At 36.3% G+C, this 23,341-nt stretch overlaps 2 protein-coding genes across 3 annotated transcripts in view; both read left to right on the forward strand.

The window, feature by feature from the left end:
• xpr1a (xenotropic and polytropic retrovirus receptor 1a) overlaps positions 1–18,583 on the forward strand; it is a 73,311-nt gene extending 54,728 nt beyond the window's left edge. The window contains exons 6-15 of the mRNA XM_084388538.1: positions 3–86; positions 1,199–1,280; positions 1,443–1,630; positions 2,083–2,262; positions 5,043–5,211; positions 5,936–6,130; positions 12,249–12,415; positions 13,095–13,234; positions 14,193–14,414; positions 15,281–18,583. Of these exons, the coding sequence (XP_084244664.1) occupies positions 3–86; positions 1,199–1,280; positions 1,443–1,630; positions 2,083–2,262; positions 5,043–5,211; positions 5,936–6,130; positions 12,249–12,415; positions 13,095–13,234; positions 14,193–14,414; positions 15,281–15,338 (1,485 nt within the window). The 3' untranslated portion in view covers positions 15,339–18,583. The remainder of the gene's footprint in view (positions 1–2; positions 87–1,198; positions 1,281–1,442; positions 1,631–2,082; positions 2,263–5,042; positions 5,212–5,935; positions 6,131–12,248; positions 12,416–13,094; positions 13,235–14,192; positions 14,415–15,280) is intronic.
• Positions 18,584–19,149: 566 nt separating this feature from the next.
• The window catches only part of sin3b (SIN3 transcription regulator family member B), a 15,934-nt gene continuing 11,742 nt past the window's right edge, over positions 19,150–23,341 (forward strand). Inside the window, exons 1-4 of one of the 2 annotated variants that reach the window (XM_084389687.1) lie at positions 19,150–19,657; positions 21,136–21,242; positions 21,333–21,486; positions 22,900–23,238. In XM_084389687.1, coding sequence (XP_084245813.1) covers positions 19,547–19,657; positions 21,136–21,242; positions 21,333–21,486; positions 22,900–23,238 — 711 coding nt within the window. In that variant the 5' untranslated portion in view covers positions 19,150–19,546. The remainder of the gene's footprint in view (positions 19,658–21,135; positions 21,243–21,332; positions 21,487–22,899; positions 23,239–23,341) is intronic. The other variant, XM_084389686.1, reaches the window with a different exon arrangement.

Raw genomic sequence — 23,341 nt, forward strand, 5'->3', positions numbered from 1 at the left:
AGGCTCTGGTGACCACAGAGCTGGAGGGTGGTGACCGTCAGAAGGCCATGAAGAGGCTGAGGGTTCCACCTCTTGGAGCAGCACAGGTGACAAAAGAAACTCACTTATGCAAACACAGAAATTGTGTAACCTAGTGATTGCCCACCTCAGACTTTCGACTGGATGCTATTTGTTTATCTTCAATGCCTTTAAAGGGTCAATTCACCCAAAAATGAAAATTCTGTCACCATTTACTCACCCTCATGTCATTCCAAACCCATAAGACTTTCGTTCATCTTCGGAACACAAATGAAGATCTTTTTGATGAAATCTGAGAGTTTTATGTCCCTCCATTGACAGCAATGCAACTACAACTTCAACGCTTCATAAAGAGATTCTAATCCATATGAATTGAGCGGTTTAGTCCAAACTTTCTGAGGAGACTCGATTGCTTTATATGATGAATAAAATAATTTTAATGAAAAATAAGAGGTTATTGACTGTTATTATTTTTACACATACATCACTGAAGTCTCTGGGACAGTAAAGTCTGGCCAAAAGAACATGAAGGTTAAGTGTTCTGTATTAAATATTGATTAACATTTAATATTGTCTGAATCCAAGATATTTCATATGCCAAAGTGACTTTCAATGAAAGTCTGTGTAGAATATTTTAGTGATAAATACAAAACACTCAAGCAAAATCAGTAGGAGACAACAAACATGCAAAAATATGTGAAAAGGGTATCTGCAGTCTCTTTTCATGCAGTACATTTAGTTCTAGGTCAGTAACAGTTGTGTAAATCCTCAGGAACTATACAATGCAAAAGCAGTGTGGGTGGAGAGATACACCTTTGCCTGGAACATCATGTACAAAACATTGCAGGAATAGAATACTGCTTTACATTTAATTGGGATAATTTACTTGTCCCCCTGTACTTTGCGTGACATAAGTGTAAAAATGTATGCGCTTGTAAAACTGAAAGCATCCAGGTTTTTTAAGTTGAAGTCATCTACTTAATTATTGTTCTAAATGCACTCAACTTGAAATGTTAAGTTGCCATGGCTTAAAATATACCATTATTTGAATATTTGCCCATGTGCAATTGCTAATTCAAAGTTAAATAATAATGCATTATAGAAAAGTTGCACTGAGATGCATTACTTGTGTTCCTGAAGGTTATTGCATTGATCAAGTCTGTTTTTTCCTCAACCTCAGCCTGCACCTGCCTGGACCACCTTCCGTGTGGGACTGTATTGTGGTATCTTCATGGTCCTGGCTGTCGCTTTCGTCCTTACTGGTACAGTTTTTAACCTTGTTGCACACTCAGACCAACATACCAACTATACCAGTTAATCTTTATCTCATCCAGTGTATAAATTCCAGCCTTTCTGCTAATATACATTCATGATAGAACCTTGCAGTAATTTATACAACTGTGTGACTGATCTTTTCCTCTCAGGTGCTTTTTTCATTCGTAATCAGAACATCTGGCCACTGGTGCGCATCTACCGCGGCGGTTTCCTTTTGATTCAGTTTCTCTTTCTCTTGGGGATTAACACTTATGGCTGGAGGCAGGCGGGTGTCAATCATGTGCTGATCTTTGAGCTGAACCCCCGAAACAATCTTTCACATCAGCATCTGTTTGAGGTAAGACACGTCATGGAGAAAGAAACTTTACAGAAAGTCTCTGTATAAACTACCATTTAAAAGTTTGGAGTTGGTTAATAGTTTTGAAAGAAGTCTCTTATTCTCGCCAAGATCAAAATAGTAATTTTTCAGTTTAAAATATCTGTTTTTTCTATTTGAATATATTTTAAAATGTAATTTATTCCTGTGATGGTAAAGCTCAATTTTCAGCATCATTACTCCTATCTTCAGTGTCACATGATCCTTCAAAAAACATTCTAATGTGCTGACTTGATGCTCAAGAAACATTTATTATCATTATCAATGTTGAAAATAGTTGTGCTAGTTAATATTTTGTGGAAACCGGGATACAAAAGAACAGCATTTATTTGACAGATAAAATAACAGGAAGGAAGAAAAAAATCTTCCAGGTTTTGAAAATCTTGATGTTCAGTTCTTTTCTCTTGCTGTAGATCGCAGGGTTTTTGGGGGTGTTGTGGTGTCTCAGCATCCTTTCCTGTCTGTTTGCGGACTACACTTGGCTCCCTATGCAGGCGAACCCCCTCATCCTCTATGGCTTCATGCTGCTCTTCCTCATCAACCCCTTCAAAACTGCCTACTACAAATCCCGTTTCTGGCTTATCAAACTTCTGGTGAGAGACAAAACTATTCAGCACATGCTGTGAAACCTTTACATATTACAAATCTACAAAATTTGCAACAGAATATAATTGATAATAAGTGGAGACCCTTTTTCGTCATCATAATGTGAGCAGGCTCCATTCAGATATGCAATGCCTAGTTTTCGTGATCCAGTCAGTTCCAGATGAATTTAAAAAAAATTCCACCCCAAATATCCTGTTTAACTTAGAAGTGTGTCAGATTTCAAGTAAAGTGGGTTACAGACAGCATTTAAAATATTCATATCCTATGTTGTTTTATAGCACATGTAGCATGTGATACAGGGGCATTTTTATGAAATAAGTCTCCTTTTATCACCAAGGTTGCAGTTGTTTGATCAGAAATACAGTGAAAACAATAATACAGTGTGAAGTATTAATACAATTTAAAATAACTGTGTTCTATTTGAATATATTTTAAAATGTAATTAATTCCTGAGATGCAAAGCAGAATTTTCAGCATCATAATTTTCAGAAATCATTCTAATATGCTGATTATCATCAATGTTGTAAACAGTTGTGCTGCTTCATATTTTTGTGTAAACTGATATGTTTTTCTAGCCTGGCTCCGCCCTCCTACGTACTTCTGCTCAATTTCATTTTCCTTCAGTACTACGTCTGGGACTGCTGTATATTCTTAGGTTTCCAGAAACAAATTTTTTGTAGGACCAATCAGCGAATAGAGGGAGTGGCTGAGAACGATGACGTTGATGTGATCACACACATGACTAGCGTCGGCCAATAGTGAGCCTACGTGTGACGTACAACACACAGACGCGCTGCTTTATCAAGACTCGAGGAACAGAGAGAAGGAAATGAATAGTGGAATAAAGTCGTTTTTTTTTTTTTTTTTTTTTTTTTTTTTTTTACAAAAAGTATTCTCGTCGCTTTATAAACTTTATAAAAGACAGACATCTTATTCTAAACATAATCCTCTGATCATTCGGACGACACGTTAGCGATTGGTTATGGCAGATCCTGAGTGACTCTGGGCAGATCCAATAGTTTTGAACTTTAACAGAGAACCCGCCTTCAAGGAAGTAAACGTTTCTCAATGGAGCGAGGCCAGACTCTCTGTACAAATGAAATGTACGAGAGTCTGGTAGAACCAGGCTAATGTTTTTCAGGATTCTTTGTTCAAAAGAACAGCATTTATTTGAAATAGTAATTATAATTTATTTAAAATATATAATTTTTGATCAGTTGAATGTGTCATTGCTGAATGAAAGTATCAATTTCTAAAAAACAAATAAAAAACGAACTTACCCCAACCTGTGTGTTGGGAGTGTTTCAGTGAGGTCTGTGTGTGTGTACACGAGTGCGATTATGTGTGTCTCTGTGTGAGGTGAGGGAAAATAGATTGCTGCTCTATCTCTGCGGATGTGAAGACTGTGCCTGTGCAATCATTATTGAGATGGAGCCATCAGCGGCCGCCTGCCTCTGTCTCACTGCCCTCCCTACATCTAATTGACCTAGACTGGAGCCTTATTCCTTAGAGCACACACAGACACACACACACACACACTTCCTGTAGATTAAAACCGACACGTACTGATGGCCAAACAGTGGGTGGCTTTCTTCCCAGAGCTCGAACTCGCTGTCACACTCAAGCTGTGCGTTGCACATGCAGCTGTATAACCTTGAAATGTACTTCACATCCAGACCTGTATGCTTAAAAGCATTTTTTGTGGACTGCCTTCACCTGTTTCATTAGGTAAAAATAACTGATCAGAGTTTGTGTGGAGAGAAATCGATTTTCACTGGCATTTGAGCCTCAAGAGAATGATGGCATAGATCGGTGTAGTGCAAAAGTGTGTTGCTGGGAAATGTCAGCACTGCCCCGAAGGCTGAGAGAGGTAACATTTCATTTCATGGCATAGAGTGTGCCACAGAATAACATAAAAAAATAAATAAATAAAAATGTCTATCTGTCTTCACATTATTTATTTATTTATTTAGTTGTTGTCTAATTGTGTAATTTTATTTACAGCTCTTGTATTGTAGTATTTAGTACATATTGTAATTGTTGAAAGTGCATGCATAAAAATGATCATCTTTGTCATCAAACTTAAATTACTTTTTTTTAAATATATTTGTATGTATATATATACTGTATATTATATATGTACTATTTTTAACTATACAACTTTTTAGTATTTTAAATATTATTAATAATATGATATGCGTTTGAAGGCAAAGATGCTGGTACAGTTTACCCTGAAGCATTTGACACACTTGGGAAAAATATTTACTTTAATAATTCATGGTCTTTATCCAAATGATTCATATAGTTTTATACTTCAACATGGCATTAAACCTATTTTGGCATTAAAAAAGGGTTATTACTTTTTTCATGTGCATCTCTCAATCTCAGGCAGCTGGATATGATTTCTAAATGTGTAGTCATGCGTTTCTAAACGAGGCACAGTTTGCTGGATTAATGGTGCAACACATCTAACTCGATCCTCACATATAACAGACAGTTAAGTGTGTTTTATTGGTGAGGTCAATGAGTTGATATTGCAGATCATCAGACAATAAAAACCCCATTGATTTGCTTTCAGCCGGCTGAGTTCTCATTAAGATTTTCGCTCGCTGTCTCATAGAGTTCACTCTGCCTCAGGGATGAGTTGTTTTACATAAAGCACCTCAGATGACTTCTGCTGTTTATTATTGTCCACAATGATTATTATATGTACTGTATACAGTATGAATATTTATGCTTCATATTTCCTGTGTTTGTATTTTCTCAGTTCCGCGTGTCCACCGCCCCGTTCCACCGAGTGGAGTTTGCAGACTTCTGGCTGGCGGATCAACTCAATTCCCTGGTCATTGTGCTCACAGATCTGGAGTATCTGGTCTGTTATTACAGCATGGAGCTGCAGTGGGGAGATCGTAGCGGCTTACTTCCCTCCACATATGGTAATTGATTCAGAATGAAGCCATCTTATAATGTACTGATTCAAGTTTTGACAGACAGAGTCATTCGTGTTAAGCCGTCCCAATTTCAACCTTATACTGTATGTAACTGTAGATGAATGGGCGGTTACGATTAGTTGCCCTTGCATATGAATTAAGATTGCACAGACAGGAGTTCTTCAGGTTCAATTGAGTTTATGTGAAATGGAGCAGGAAATTCAGAACATCAGTGGCTGTCTAATGGTGCAGAAATGTGTAACACCAGCTCAGTCCTGGAAAATACTGAGATGGAAAGTGAGTGAGAGAGACCAAGAGAAAGTGAGCAACAGGGCTCAACACTATGGCTTTTTTCTGCTGGCCTGGTCAGATGAGTAGTTGAGATTCTTAGTTGCAAATATGATAAATAGGTTTAGTTTTAGTTCTAGGTTTAGTAATTTAGTTGCAAATATGATGATACAAATATTTGTATCAAGTCAATTAGCACAATTTACAATTTTCTTATTTAATAATGTTGTGTATATGTAAAATATACTGTATTTCAGTTTCAGACAAAATCCTAATTGTTGGGCCCTGAACTATATTATAAAATCATCATTTAATTTGTAGACATACATATAAAAAATAATCCAGTATGTTAGGATATGTTTTAATATTACTCTTCTGCACTATTGAGAGAATATTCTTGATAATATCAACATGCTTTCATAAGTTTCTCCTCCGGAATAAGGTGACGAAAGGTGTAACAGCTACTCTTATGGAATTCGGGCCATCATCCACTGTCTGCCTGCCTGGCTGCGGTTTGTTCAGTGTCTGCGACGTTACCGTGACACCAGAAGGGCCTTCCCTCACCTGGTGAATGCTGGGAAATACTCCACCACCTTCTTTGTGGTCACATTTGCAGCCCTCTACAGAACTCACAAAGGTAAAAACAAACAATCGGCAGTTAACTGCAAACATGGCTTGATCATGTGACCAGAACATTCACTTATCAAAGCATAATTATAATTCTTATAATTAGCTTGAAAAACAAAACTCTCTGAAGGTTTGTGCTCAGACTGGTGAATGTCACTTGAAAATAGTTTTGTCTCGAGGGAATCTGGGTTAAAAAAATTATTTGGTTACACAAGAAACAGTGTTTTGTTTTGTTTTGCTTTTTATATCCTGAATACATTGTATTTTTACTGTTCTGTGGAAATTGCTGTTGTAATCTAACACTGACTCCAGTGTAAAATGTTCAGTACAAAGAGAGCACCTGGCTGCCATTGTTTGCTTACAACAGATACAGGTGAACAGGCAACAAAAGCATGTTTTGAGAAAACAGAGAAAGAAAAAATGAGCCTGTCCTTGCCTGTTAGCAACATAAAGAGAAAACATCTCAATTTTATGTTAGAGACGAATTGTACCAAGAAGAAACAGGTTGGCATTTCATTTATGCATTTAAAAAAGAGCCACCCTGCTTTATAAAAACTCATTTGTCGCCAAACACCACATTTTGCATTCAATCACAGCAATTATCCTGCATTCGGTTTACATGAAGTCTAAAGAGTTTAAAAGCATGCCATTAAGATTCCAGACATATCCCTCGTCTCTATCTACAATTACCGTCTGATTATTCTGCCACTGAAATCCATCTGAAGTGCGAAGACTGCTGCTCAAACATGTCTCTCTGCCTGTCTCACTTTCTCTTATCAAACAGTCAACCTCCATGCCTTCCCGTATCTCTTCGAAAAGACAACTTTTGCCAAAAATCGATCTCAAAGCACTCAGCTAAGCCGTTTCATCCATTTCATTATTTATATGCACACACAGTCGTTTCTGGGTAGTTCCCTTGAATGTCAGTGTTTAAATATCAAGCATGGGTGCATTTTACGCCACTGCATTTATGTTTTCGTTGAACAGAATTCTACTCCGAAGTATCCAAATGTTGGTGGACAGCCTGTCCAGACTTAAGTGTGTATTAGAGACATCTCTGTATTAGTGATATAGGAGTGAAAGAGGCCCCATTCAACCCAACAATCTCACCATGCATTCAATGCACTCATTAGGATTCGCTCGAGACGTTCCTGGCAGTGAGCCAGTTTAATTTATGAATGCATCAGAAATCACCTCCATCATTTGTTCCCTGATTGAAACTGATGTTCACTCCCATAAGCTGCCCTGATAAATGAGTCTATGGATTCTATTTATTTTAGTTTTCATGTAAACTAATCCCAAAGGAATGTAACATGTCTGAGCATAATTAATGTATAAATTAACATTAGTCACGAGCCAAACAGGTGTGTGAGATCGTAAGTCTTGATGTCTAAGTTTGATGTGTTATTAGCCTTGCACACTAGCATTGAAATGGCAATTTATGCATTGGTAAGTGTATTCGTTTTATCCGTTCTCATATCAATAGCCCCATTATACATGTTTTTAGTGTTGTATTTCACTGTAGTACTGATTGTAGAAATGGTAAAGGGTCGATATCCTCAAAGATTTAATTTAAACTTTAATGAGAAATGCCAATCTGAGCGTAAGCTATATGCCGAAGAGCTCAATGACATCCAACAAGACAGAGCAAAATCCAAACAGAGATTAAAGGAAAGATGCTGTGTGAACACTGAAAAACGATTAAAGGGGAGAGAGAAATATGAGAGGAGAGAGAAAGAGAGCAAAAAATAAAAGAGGAAATGAAGGAAAATGGACTATCCAGAGGAGGTTGAGCTGTAATTGCCTGCCTGTGGCGAGACAGAACAGTGTGAGCGTATCGCTAGAATAATGATGAAGCTCTGAACCGCTAAAAAATTATTTGATTTTTTTTCTCTCTCTCTGTATCAGACCTGGATCTTTGATCAAAACAAGCATCTTAGAGAGCTATAGAGATGTGCACATGAACACCTGTGCTTACCTGCTCGGATGGCTTCATTGCAGAGATTTAAACCGTTTCATGTGGACCACATGTACCCAAGAATACATATGCTTCAGATGAAGTACGCAGATGGCTGTATGTAGTCAAATATCACAGCTCATGTGCATAAATATTACCATTTAGTACAGATTAATCAGTTAATGTGGTCAATATTGAATATGTTTACATACCTGAACTTTAAATTCAGTGATGTTCTTTTCTTTTCGATTCTATTATTTTATTTTGGATTTTCGTTGTCTTGTTCCCAATCATGTGGTCAGGTGCAGAGAGTGACACATTCTATTTCACATCCTGCACTCTATTACCAAAGACACAAAAACGCTGTCAATGTTCAAAGGATGAAAACTATTTCTGTCTGAGGATTCAGGAGGATACTGAGAGGGATTTGGTCCTTTGGGAAATGTGTTTGGGTCATCACAGTTCATGTTTACATAAATCTTCTGATGTATTAATGAGGTTAAACCGAAAGTTCAGTGTGACCAGTAGTGGTTGACCGACATGGGTTTTTTAATGGCCGATGCTGAAATCTATTGAGCAGGGTAGCAGATGGCCTGTATTTACATAGTTCAATTGAATGACAAATGAGATGAGACCATTTTGATATTCAGAGATTATTACTACTTTGAAAACAGAAATATGTATTATCAGTTGACGAGGATTTTGTAATTGATACAATGGGGAACTAACACTTCTGTTCATTGGCCAAACTGGCACGGTTGTTGGCCAATACCGTTAATCTCATATTGTCAGACCTACTGTATCTAATATATACAGTACAATGCATAAGTTAATACACCCATGCTAAAGTTGACTAAAAAGAGGAATAAAAAATCATATTTTGGAAATTGAACTTAATGCCTTAATTTAAAAAATTAGGAAAAATCCAACCTTTAAGGACACCAATTTTCTTTGTGAATGAATAATGTATCGTAAATAAATAAATGTTCTTCCTTAAAATACATGGTGCATAAGTTAGTACACCCCTATGTTAAATTCCCATAGAGGCAGGCAGATTTTTCTTTTTAAAGGCCAGTTACTTCATGGATCCAGGATACTATGCATCCTGATAAAGTTCCCTTGGCCTTTGGAATTAAAATAGCCCCACATCATCACATAGCCTTCGCCATACCTAGAGATTGGCATGGTTTTATTTCAGTTAGCCTAAAAGCTAGTTTGATTTGCATTGAGAGCAAATTGTTGCGGGGCTATTTTAATTCCAAAGGCCAAGGGAACTTTATCAGGATGCATAGTATCCTGGATCCATGAAGTAACTGGCCTTTAAAAAGAAAAATCTGCCTGCCTCTATGGGAATTTAACATAGGGGTGTACTAACTTATGCACCATGTATTTTAAGGAAGAACATTTATTTATTTACGATACATTATTCATTCACAAAGAAAATTGGTGTCCTTAAAGGTTGGATTTTTCCTAATTTTTTAAATTCAGGCATTAAGTTCAATTTCCAAAATATGATTTTTTATTCCTCTTTTTAGTCAACTTTAGCATGGGTGTATTAACTTATGCATTGCACTGTATATATTTATCTTGCAAGTGCCTCAAAGAGACACTATACTACAGCAAAATATAATGGCCCAAATATTTTGAATATCAAAGTATTGTTTCAGATTTAGGATAACGTTTTATAGGAACCATGTTCACGTTTGTAGCATTAATGATTTTATTTTAGTCAATGTTTCTTGCACCCTAAATTGTTTTTTTTTGTTTTTTCATGATCATTTTCTCTCTCTGACCTCTGAATTGCACAGGCTTTTTGTGCTCATGTATCTTTAAGACCTATATATGTTAAATGGCTGCTGTTTTAATTAGCTAACTTCAACTTTACATACATAGTGCACACTGTTGCTTAATACTAAATATTCATTGATCTGTAGATCTAGACTGTCAAATATTAATATTCTCAGAGATGAGATGTCAAAGCTATGAAGATTCATGAATTATCCATCTTCACAGCTTAGTTTTCATAGATGATCTTGGGATGGAGCTTTGCTGTTGGGTAAGGTTGAGCAAAAGGTATTGTCAAGGTAAAATAATAATAATTATGTGCATCAAATGTAGAAATATGTTGCAGTGTATTATGTAAAACACATAAGATGGAAGTTGCAATAGTCTTTTCTTCACTATTGTATATCTGAGTGAAACGACTTCTCAAACAAGAAAAAATGTAGTGTGACTTGATTTTGTCCATCTTGAATTGATTGGAGAGTTGTGGTTTGCTATTGGTCAGTCTCATGTGAGTGACAGGTTGTCCCGCCCTCACACAAACACAGTCATTGTCATCAGAGAATAGAAGAGATGTCACTGCAAGAGGGAGGGGAAGTTTATTTGATTATAGATTATAAGGGCACATGAATTTATAAAAAAAAAAAAAAAGTAATGATATGCACGGATACATCATTTATAATAAATACTGCAATATTCCATTAAAGAAGGAAGAATCGTCAACTTTGATTTTATGATGACTCTAATATCAGCTCAAATGTTGATGCTTCTATAGAATGCCGCTGGCCTGTGTGAAGGGATTAGACTTGCATTGCACTCTTAAAGTGTCTTGTTGGGGCGAGCATCTGGAGCATCTTGGGTAATCTAGGGACACCATATTCAGCATGGGCACTCATAGCTCAGCTCTGAAATAGGAAGGACAGAGCTATTATGTGTTCCGGTGAAAAATGTCCTCCGCTGGTTTCCTGGCGCCTGGATGGCAGCGTGTGAAAGGCTTTATTAAGACGGATGGGCCTGTTCCAGATTCAGCACCGTCTGCTGTCTGAGGCCTAAGAGATTTAACCATTCACTGACCTGAGACCTGCCTTGTTCCACCATCTGATAAATGTCTCGCCCCCTATTAACTTACACTGATGCTCTAATATTGTGTACTGCAAGATAGCTCTTTTTTGGGGGGAATTGTATTGCCCCTGTGCAAAATAATATCTTTTGGCATGATTCCATATGCTCTCCTGTGTCTCATCATCAGTATTATTTGCTAATTCCTTTTCCCATACAGCTTCTATCCTCTGCCTTTTAACAAATTATATAACGCAGTTGCTTCAAGGTTACTTATGTGTAAGGGTCATACTATTGCAATTTTGGTCTTAAGCCGCAAAAAAAAGAAAAGAAGTTGCTGAAAGTAGATTTCTTCATATACTTGTTATAAATGATAAGATGTCGAACTATATCCAATGTAATATTATTTTCTTGGAACAGCAATGTAAAAATAGATAAATATATACTACCTTTCAAAAGTTTTAGGCCTGTAAGATTTTGAAATAAGTCTCTTATGCTCACCGAGGTGGCATTTATTAAACAGTAATATTGTGAAATATTATTGCAATTAAAAATAACTGTTTTCTATTTTAATATATTTTAAAATGTAATTTATTCCTGTGATGGCAAAGCTGAATTTTCAGCATCATTACTCCAGTCTTCGGTGTCACATGATCCTTCAGAAATCATTCTAATATGCTGATTTTGTGCTCAAGAAATATTTCTTATAATTATCAATGTTGAAAATGGTTGTGCTGCTTAAAATATTTACGAAAACCATGATACATTTCAGAATTCTTTGATTAATAAAAGTTCAAAAGGACAGCATTTATTTGAAAGATTTTCTTTTGAAACATTTTAAATGTCTTTATTGTCACTTTTGATCAATTGAATGCATCCTTGATACATAAAACTACTGATTTCTTTAAAAAGATCTGAGAAAAATTGTAATGGTAGTGTAATAGGTAATGTAATGTAAGGTAATGGTAGTAGGACACATGTATGTGTCAGTTTTTATCAGTAAAAACAGAGGGGGAGTAAAAAAGTGCAGACTATATTGAAATTTATATGAAAATATTTTTTTATTTTTCATGTATCTTTAACCTACTAAGGTGCATTTTGGTCATCATGCCATTGTTTTAATTAATATAATTAAGCACTAGTATTTGACATGGTAATTTAACAGTCAATGACCTTTCAATTACGTAGATTAATAGCCACAGACACAATGGCATTAGTAATGTAAACAGTCTCAAAACAGTTTTTTTTTAAAGTGTAGATAGATGGATGGATGGATGTCTCCCTCTAGTGGACATAGTGTCAAATTCACTTGTGTCTTTCTCTGTTTCAGATCAGAAACATGCAGACGCTGAGGTGTTTTTCTACATGCTGGTCCTGTCTTCAGTCGTCAGTTCGCTTTACACGCTGATCTGGGACCTAAAGATGGACTGGGGTCTTTTCGACCGCAACGCAGGCGAGAATACCTTCTTGAGAGAGGAGATTGTTTACCCACATAAAGTAAGATATGCCAGAACATAATCTGCCATCTTAATACGCCATCTTGAAAAGAGTATTATGTCCATCATGGGTGATGTGATGTGATGTGATGTAGTGGTCAAAGATCTGCTCTGGTGAGCACAGTGTTGTTGGTTCAAACCTTCTAAGGAGCAAAGCAAAATAATCAAACTAACTAGCTGGTTTGCTGCTCTTAATGGGATAGTTCACCCAAAAATGAAAAATCTGTCATCAATTACTTACCATCATGTCGTTCCAAACCCATACGAATTACGTTCATCTTCGGAAAACACAATTAGAAGATATTTTTAATTAAATCTGAGAGATTTCTCTCCCCTCCATTAATTCACCCAAAACTCTGATGGTTCAAAAATGTCCATGAAGAGATCATAAAAGAAATCAATATAAATCGAACTGTTTAATCCAAGTCTTCTGAAGAGACACAATCTTATTATAATGAACAGATTTAATTTAGGCTTTTAATCAGATATAAACCTTTTTGGGTGACCTATCCCTTTAAGCTGGTTTAGTTGTTCAGCCAGCTGTTCTCCCCTGCTGACAAGTGCAGCAAACCAGCTTCGGTTGATTTAAGATGTTTTTTCAGCAGGGATGTTATTATTATAACGGTCAGCAGGGATATTTATCTGTTACCTCCAACTGTCATGATGTCACTTCCTTTTAGGCCTACTACTACTCTGCTATTATAGAAGATGTAATCCTGCGCTTCGCCTGGACACTGCAGATCTCTCTGACTTCCATGACTGCCATTCCTTCCATCGAGGACATTGTGGTTACAATTTTAGCTCCTCTGGAAGTGTTTAGGTGAGATGTTTGTGTAGAACAGGGATTTCCTATTCTTTTCATCAGCCAAATCCCTTTGAGCTAAAATAGTTACATTTACATGTATTCATTTAGCAGACGCTTTTATCCAAAGCGAATTACAAATGAGAACAATAGAAGCAGTTAAACTAACAGTAGGACAACAATATGCAAGTGCTATGACCCCTCTCAGTTTAATCGCAGTACATATTAAAATTTTTTTTTTTTTTTTTATAAGTTTCTTGAAGTACCCCCTGATATTTTCACTACACATTTGCATGTTCATGGTTCTCTGATGTCAGTTAATGGTCACATGACATGCTCAAAGCAGTTAACCAATCGTGTTGGTTGAGTTTCTTTAAAAATGTCATTAATTACTAGCTACTAATTACATCTTCAACAGTGTAATTAGATTATTGTACTATTTGCTCTCTCTAAAAAGCATAGCATTACTTGTTACTAATTGCTAATTTTTTATGTTAAATCCACCATTGTTTTATATAGAATTGTTATTGTCTATACAGTCTTTAATTCAGTTACAGTTCAGTTAAAAATAAGAGTAATCCCTTAAGTAATTAAATTACAGTAAATTATTACTTGGTAATGCATTACACCCAAAACTGCCAATCAGCCTGATCCAGCCAACCAATCAGGAATGGTAGAGACAGGAACTAAACAGAGTTTTACTGACTGAGAGCTGCAACAATGTAAACTGTGTTTAAAAAAATATGTTTTTTCTTTTTAACATTCGAGCATGAAAACTAGTAGACCACAAAAACAAAATCAAAACATTGTATAATATGGCAGGGCATAATATGGCCTCTTTAATTCGTTTTTCATGAACTCACAAAGCCCAGTATTGGAAACCCTGTTGCTGTTGTAGAACATTAAACACATGCTGAACTCTCTCTCTCAATCTCTCTCAATCTTCTCCCTTTCTTTGCATTTGTTCTCCCCGTAGACGTTTTGTGTGGAACTTCTTCCGTCTTGAGAATGAGCACCTGAATAACTGCGGTGAGTTCCGAGCGGTGCGAGACATCTCGGTGGCTCCTCTAAACGCTGACGACCAGACGCTGCTGGAGCAGATGATGGACCAGGAGGATGGAGTCCGGAACAGACAGGGCAAAAAGAGCTGGAAACGGAGCTACAGCCTGTCCTTACGACGGCCCCTGCTGTCCTCTCAGTAAGAGATTATAGATATAATAGACATATTTCAGCAGTTTTTGGGTAGGCAGCCCCGATTAGTGCACCTTTATGCAATTAGTCTGTATTTAAATGACTGATAACACTTAATGAAATAACTTAAATAACATATATAATAAAAAAGTCATAATATGCAATTCACTTAAAAAATTTATATTATTTTATTAAATATATTAACATCACCAAACCTTTTTAAGTGCATTAGGTTGCACTAACAAAACTACATTTAAGGGTTAGATTAGGTAATAATATTAGTTGCTAATTAAAATGTAATGTGTATGTAAATGTAACACTTTGTACAGTGTATTTAACAGATATATATATAAAAGTTTGGGGCTGGTAAGATGTTTTGTTTGCAGAAGCTTGTTTTGCATTTATTTGATAAAAAATAGTGTCAAAAGCAGTAACATTGTGAAATATTCTTTCAATTTATAATGACTGTTGTCTATTAATATATTTTAAAATGTAATTTATTTATAATTGATCATTACTCCAGTCTTCAGTGTCACATGATCCTTCAGAAATCGTTCTAATATGCTGATTTGCTGCTCAAGAAACATTTCTTATTACCAATGATGAGAACAGTTGTGCTGCTTAATGTTTTTATGCAAACCATTTTGTCAGAATTCTTTGATGAATAGAATGTTCAAAAGAACAGCATTTATTTGAAATTTAGAACATGTAACATGTAAAAAATATTTATTATCACTTTTGATCAATTTAATGCATCCTTGCTAAAAACAAATGCATTCATTTCTTTAAAAAAACTAAAAAACAATCTAAAGGTTTGAGATCAGCACTTTTCAGAGCTGCTTGAAATGTATACTATATCTGTTTCTCTGACAGGTCTAAGAAGGATACTAAGGTGCTCATTGAGGATACGGACGATGAGGCCTTCAGCTGAACCCAGATCTCACTGTCCCGCCACCTGTCTCGGCTTTCTATTGGTTCCTCACAGAGCTGCCTCAGCACACCTGATCTCAAACACACACAGATACACACACATTACACTTCAGCACTAACAGATACCATCCAAAGACAGAGTAGTGGACAGAGTTAAGCACAAAAACAGCCTTGAGACATATCAGGACACAACAGTGACATCGTACAAACACGGACACACACATACAACGATATACACACACGCACGGAAAAGCCAAGTGTGGAATTTTCCTCAAGGTACTTTTTTTATTAGATTTGTTAATTTTGTTCTTCTATATTGATACATTTTTGTACATTTGTTTAGGTTTTTGAATCTATATTACTGCACATGACTGTTTACAAACTTAAAATAACTAGGATCTACAGGGAGGAGAGTTATCATATGAAAGAATAATATAATATCGTACACAGCACGGACTCAAGCCGCACACATTTAGAAATAACAACAGCTCAGTAGCTGATGTTTGTTATATTTAGTAGGTGATAGGTTTTTTTTTTTTTTTTTAGTTGTCATGACATCAGAGTACGGCCCTGGTGGCACTGTTTGGAAATGCTCGTTATTTCCTTACCATGAAAAACATAGTGTTTTATTGTTTCGTCATATTTAATATGCAAATATTTTTTATTTTTTAACATGCATTGCTTTGATATCAAAGCTGTCATATTTTTGCCACGTATGGTTTGTGTTTGAGAGAATGCGTGCACGTGTGTGTGTGTTTTCTTTTGGGGAGTGATAGCTGATGTTAAACTAAAAAAATATTATTTATATTCACACTTTAACCAGTGAAACTACTGTAAGAAAACCTGTCATTGCTGGTTAATATCTGAAATACCATTTGGGTAAAAGAAATGCTGCCCTCTGAATAAGATCAGATGATTCTGTGAACTATTTTAATTGTAATGATGCACTAAACTGAAAAGATTCAGTAATAATTGTCACCAAATTGCAGACTAAAGGGAAGTGGACACAGAACTAATGTGTTTCCTTTGTATCACTTATTAACCACTGCAAGCCAAAGAGGAAATGCAACCACTGCCTGTCAATTATATTTCTTATGGTTGTGATATCAGTTTTGTATTGTGGTAAACCATAAGATATTTTGTGCATCAAAAAGTAGTTCACTTGCGTCGAGGAGATATCTTTTATGAAATCCTTTTCTTTACCAACATCTTAAAGGGATAGTTCACCCAAAAATAACAATTCTGTCATCATTTGCTCACCCTCAAGTTGTTCCAGACCTGTATGAATTTCTTTCTTCTGCTGAACATAAAGATATTTTGAAGAATGTGGGTACTGTTTGGTTAGATAGTGAACGATCCCTTTAACTATCGTCGCAGTTTGTTTATTTGTATGCTTCATGAGTGTGGCAACATCTTTATAATCATCTTTACATTTTGATGAAAAAATGTGATTGTACATGATTTATAATGTACATTTTTGCGAGACAGGTGTAACTACCTTGTCTTTCATACATTTTCATATGTGGACACCATTAAAAGAAGAGTGTTTTTCACCTCTTTTATCACAATGCTGAGCGAATACTGTCATTTTAACTTAGAATGACTTTTATTATTATTAATATCTATTGTTGTCGTCATAAAACCGAAAACACCAGGGCTGTTTTTAGCTGATATGTATGTTTTGCTTTTTTTTTTCAGCATTTAGTTCATTTTGATACTTTTCTCAGCAGCATGCTTCGATGTATTTTTGCAAGCACAATCTTTCAGCTGTAACTAAAATCTAATCAAAAGAAAGATTTGTCTTCACAATCGCTCTTACTTGCTGTTTCATATCCTTATTAGCTCTTTAAAAGAAAAGTGTTCCTGCTTTCTGAAAAAAAACGATGTACAGATAGCAGGCAACATGCTTTAGTTGACTTTAAGTTTATTGTTTTGCTTAAACACATTTGAGGCAAAATTTAAAGATTCAAAGAGAACTACATGTGATTTGTGGCTGCAAAAGAATATAGAGTGCTATCCTCGTTCGAAAATGTGGTGTTACTGTGTTACTGTGCAGTCCTTTTGTCCTATAATATTATTGAAAAGTCAATCTTGTCGTTCTCAAAATGACCTTTTGGCACACTGTTTTACTTTGCTCTGTCTTTAGTTCTCTCAGAACTGACCGAATCCTTAATTAAGCGGACTACCGAGCGGCACACAGATTTTTGGGAAATTATACACTTTCACGTTTCTGAACCAATATCGCTGTACATAAATGGATGCTGAGCACAAATTTCCCCATTCAGTGCTTTTTGTAATGCATTGCCAATTGTCTTGCCTGCATGCTGCTTTTGTTTTGCACTGTAAATAGTTTAATTTTTTACATTTGAAATGTGTAAAAGAATGTTGTTTAATTTATTGTACTAATTATTTATGTACAAGTTGGAGACTTTTTCTTTAAACGAGCAGTATTATGGTAGATGAAGGGCATTTTTGATTAGCCACAATCCCACACTGTCTTACATATGTGAATTTTATGGAAATAGTGTAACTTAAGATGCTTTAGTGAATATGGAATGTGATCGGTTTTATCTGTATATTTCTACTCGTAACACTTTCATCCCCAGGGTTTGTGCCCATTTGACAGGACTTGTTGGGTGACAGTGGTTTTGGGTTGATATTGTGAACTCTGATAAGGAATTGCTGGGAGGATTGGGAGAAGAAAGGGACATGTTAACATTCTCATTAACACCCTAACTAGGGGTTCTATTATGAGATGAACCCTCAAAATGTAGGGTTTTTCTTTTGTATTTTTTTTTTTTTTTTTTTTTTACTTTTTCAAGTACAGAACTAGAATAATACACAAGCCCTGACATCATTTCTTCATGGGGGGAAATAAACTATGTTGACTTGATTGCTTGCTTAAACCCATGATGTTAAGTGCTTGATATCTCTGCATCTTTTCTATCTTCCTATCTTGATGTTGTATCCCTTCTTAAATACTTGACTGTGACATTGTTTGTAGTTGGTAGATGGTTGTACTTTTGAGTATGTTAAGACTTAAAGAAAAATAGAAAAACTTGTGGTTCTGTGATTAAATAGACACATGAAAATGAAAATGTCTCAGAGTTTCCCCTTTTACAGAGTAGTTTGTTAATGTTGAGTGTATTCCTATGGTTCCACTGATGATCTCATTTGTGTTTCTGTATACACTTTGGTGATCCTGTCATATTTGGGTTTTATAAACCACGCTTATTTTTAAACCTTCATTTTGTGTCCGCCTTATTTATTCACAAACAAGAGACTGACTCGAGGAATTGATACATTCAGTGTAAGCTATATTTTATGGTGCTGAATAAAATATTTGAATAGGTGGCAACATGCATTTCTTCAATGACACCCAAAGCAAGATTTAAAATTTGTATACAATAGTTTGCAAGTTTTTTCTCCTTTAGACATATTAACTTTTCCCTGCTGCAATAATGAATAGGCTAGTATAGAAATTAAATTCTTCTTACACGAATATATTATAATAACTAAAATGTTTATTTTTCTTCTGAAACAATAGGACATTTTTTTCATTTACAACTAAAGTTGTCACATTTAAATTAATTAATTTCTGTTATATAGCCTATAGGTTTATCAAAATTACTGATCAATCAGTCAAAAGCATTTTAAATCGATGCAAAACAACTTTTTGCAACACTCGCCCGATGAACAAAAACGTGTGCAGAATCCCATTCATGCATGCGGCCGCTGAGATTCCGTGCGCTCCGCCCTCTTTCGGTTTGTGCGCATGCGCATTTCAATTCTCCACAACTCCCTCCGTTTCCGGACGCTAGGATCGAGCGCACAGCTGCCGCCGAATTTAAAGAGACATACACAATTTGTTTAAAAAATACGATCATTGGAGGGGGAAAAAAACCATACATTGTTTATCGTTCTCTTCGTGGATATCGATGGGGACTCGCTATTGATTCTTCCGCTGGATGGTGTAGTTTTAGTAGGGATTGAGAGGTCTCGACACACTTGCGGGCTTGAGCTGGAAGTCTATACTGGAGTAACGTTAACTGGGTGGCCGTCCGTAAAGTAGACTGGACTTGTGGGGGGAAGAGAGCTGGGTGGCCCCCAGTACCGAACTGATTTTTGCACGCCAGAACAACCTGCAAATACGGAGGGACGGTAAATCATCGTGGCTTCGGTGGCTGTTGGTGGCGAAGGAAACGCACCATGGCGAAAATTCAGGCTCACAGCAGCACTGCGAAGCAAATCAACCAGATCCAAGACAAGGCCTATGTGGTTCAGAAGCAAGTCCAGCAGCAGCACTTTCAGAAACTAAAGGTAAAGAGCATTGCAGCAAGTGCATGTGTTTCCTTCTCTCTCACAACGCATTGTGTGGTATTAGGAAGTGCTGTGCTGTTCAAATGCATATGAGGCATATAAAAGCATTCACACTACTTGAGTGTGTGTGTGCGTGTGTGTGTGTAAATGGATTTGAAAATCTTACGCACTTATTTACACCATTTCAAGCTAGAAAAGTCGATTTATATTCAATTAACGCACCGATTCCTGGTCAAACCAATGCTAGTTTACCAGTCAAACAAGATGGAAGTAAATCTGCTGAATTAAAGTCTAATGTTTTCCCTTTACGCGGTCGTGTTTTCACCGCTGCTCTTTGTTAGAACCAAAACCGGTAGATTTTTACTGTGGGTCCGCCAAAAAATATCACACGTTACGCCTGGTTTGTTTAAGATTAAGCCGGTTTATTTTAATATAATTGACGTAGATGAGAAATAGAAAGAAAGGGGGTTTGCTCAGCTAACACCTGCTTTTGTCATAAATGTGTCCGTTTTCGTTTTTAACCTGACCGTTGAAAGAAATCAAAAGTGTCTGGTAACCATCGCTTAAGCGATTCTCTGTTAAAAATCAGTTTGAATCGCGTTTAGTTTGTTTTTGTTGTGAAATCGTAGCGGGGTTGTTGTGTGTTGTGACTAGCACTACTGCTAACGCAGCAAAGCTAAAAGAGTCAGTGAGCCTTTATTTTCCTCACTGAAAATTAATAAAAATACAAAGAGAAAATAAACCGGCTGCTTTTCTTTTAGACCGCTTGTTTTTGTGTCACTTTTTTGCATTATATTGGTTGTATGGGACATTGTAACTGTTCATTTTATCTTGAAGGTTTATTAAGGCGTGCTTTTTTCCTCATCGAGGTTTTGTTCTTCTGAACAGAGAGAGGAAAATCGAATAACTTGCGTTTTCTATGCGTGTAACGTTAGTGGTTTAAAATTAAAATGTCTCCGTGCTTTTTTGTTTTGTCTTGTATAATTCAAAGAAACTGTAGACAGTCTATTACTTTAATATTATAAGCAAATGCAAAGTCATTCAATGGGATGGGGCTCCACATTCACTGGAAATGGACTTGATGACCCACATCTGTCCTTTCACGAGCCAAAAAAAAGGTACTAAAAGTAGCATATACCGCCACAGTATTTTGCACCTTGGGTAAAAGTACTGTGGTAATGCCATGTTACTTTGTTCTATACCATGGAAGTGAAATTGATGCATCTCTGTCTTTTATATTCCATGGTACTTCCATGAATACTATAGTGCTACAGTACTATGTCAAAAATATGCCAGTACTATGATACTTTTTTTTGTTACTGATGTAAATGCATGTTATTACCATCCCATACCTTTATTGTACCATGTTAACACACTACATATCAGACAGTAAGCGTTCTGTCACTATTTTCATGCTCAATATGTTTTATATTGTTTGAAAGCATAATTTTGGTAAACAAGGTTTATTCCTGTTGCAGGTGGAGGATGCCTTATCTTACTTGGACCAAGTCAAAATACGGTTTGGAAATGATCCGGGAATATACAATAAGTTTCTGGATATCATGAAAGAGTTTAAGTCTCAAAGGTATGTGAGTGTCTGTGGACTTTAAATGTGATCCAGTGCACTAAAAAAATCATTAATGAATGATTGTATTTCTGATATCTCCATCCTCAGCATTGACACACCAGGCGTTATCAACAGAGTTTCTCAGCTCTTCCATGGACATCCTGACCTTGTCCTGGGTTTTAATGCCTTTTTACCTCCTGGCTATCGGATCGAAATTCCCAAGAATGGAATGGCTTTTCTTCAGTCCCCGTTTCCCTCACAGGTAGAACTTGTGGTGCATCACAGTTTACTACTTGTTTGCATTGGTGTCTGTGATTTGCTCTTCATTTTCACTGCTTGTTTCAGTTCGTCAACTGTGAAAAGGTCAACACTGAATTCACAACAAATTTTACTTCTGTGACATTTCTGAGTGAAACAAGATATTTGGAGAGAGCCTATTTAGGACAGGTATTAACTTTTCTTAATAAATTGGGAATTGATTGGATTGTAAAAAGTAAGCGTTCCATACTAGAATGCAAGATTGCTAAAACTATGCCTAAATAGCTGTTTGGCCTTTTCAAATAGCCAACAATGACTTGCTGGCAGAAAAGAAAAGAAGAGGCGGAACAAGTAATTACATTTTAATGAGTGATTGCAAAGACAAATATTTGTATTTAATTGTATTAATGTGCACTGCTGAATTGTGGAATGTGGAATACAGGAATGTGTATTAATAGAGTTGATATTGATTTCATGTTGACTTTGGCCCCATCTCAAATGGGCCCCTCACTGGCTTCTTTGAGTTCACACTTTGGTGATGTCATGCCACATAGACTGTCGGGGAGTAGTCCGCTGAGTCGGTCACATTAGCTTTGTGTTTAAGAATAAATGGACAGTTACTTCATGAAAATGTGCAAGAGGTTTATTACTACTTGCATGTCATTTTGATTGTCATAGTCAACCGTTATAGTTGTAATTACATAATAATAATTCCTTTAATTTATGTAGCATTTTTATGGATATTTCCTCAGATTTTAAGCATGATGAATTCAGTTTGCGGATTAATTTAGTTCATACCTTTAAACTTTAACCAATTAAGTATAAAATAGTTTGATCCCATGTTTTCTCAAATGCAACAGACAGCTTATATGCTGGGTTTTTTTTTTTTTTTTTTTGAGAAATTTATACTTTTATGTAGCAAGGATGCATTAAGTTGATCAAAACAGACAGTAAAAACAGTTATGGGGTTACAAAAGATTTCAATTTCTTGAGATTGCTACTCTTTTGAACATTCTATTCATCAAAGAATCATGAAAAAATGTATCACGATTTACTCACAAATATTAAGCACCACAACTGTTTTTGACATTAATAATTAAAAAAAAAAATCTTGAGCAGCAAATCAGCATATTAGAATGATTTCTGAAGGATCATGTGACACTGAAGACTGGAGTAATGATGCTGAAAATTCAGCTTTGTAATACAATTTCACAATATTACTGTTTGTACTGTATTTTTTATCAAATAAATGCATCCTTGGTGAGCATTAGAGAGAGACTTTTGAATGCTAGTTCACTTTCACACAGAACCTTTATGTTTTGTGTAAAAGTGATATAATGAACCTATGTGGGATGTTGTCTTTCTCGGTATGTTGAAGTAAGACTTTGGTTAAATGGTTCTTACTCTTTGCCCTCAGGTCTCTCCAGGACCAGGAAGGAGCACGGGCAGCCCTGTGGTTAGCGCCTCTTCGTCAGCATTGGCTGAGGCAGGGTCGGCTCAGAATGAAGCCGTGACCTCTCCTGAGAGCATCGCTTCATCATCTGGACCTCCTGAACAATCAAGCAGGTTGTCACTTCCTCTGCCCAGCCGAGACAGCCAATCACAGCCGGCCACCACGTCAGTGTCCCCTCCCACATCAGAGCCTAGTCCTGTGGAGTTTGACAGCGCCATCAGTTACGTCAATAAGATCAAAAACCGATTTTTGGACAACCCAGAAACCTACCGGTCCTTTTTGGAAATTCTACATACATACCAGGTGAGAGCAAACCACATTTTTGTTCTGTTTTTCTCTAGGTTTGACCGTACCAACAACCTTTTGTATTACCAGCCCAGATTCTTAACCACTAGGCTACCACTGA

This window comes from Rutilus rutilus, assembly GCF_951802725.1.
Source record: "Rutilus rutilus genome assembly, chromosome: 19".
Classification (NCBI taxonomy): Eukaryota; Metazoa; Chordata; class Actinopteri; order Cypriniformes; family Leuciscidae; genus Rutilus; species Rutilus rutilus.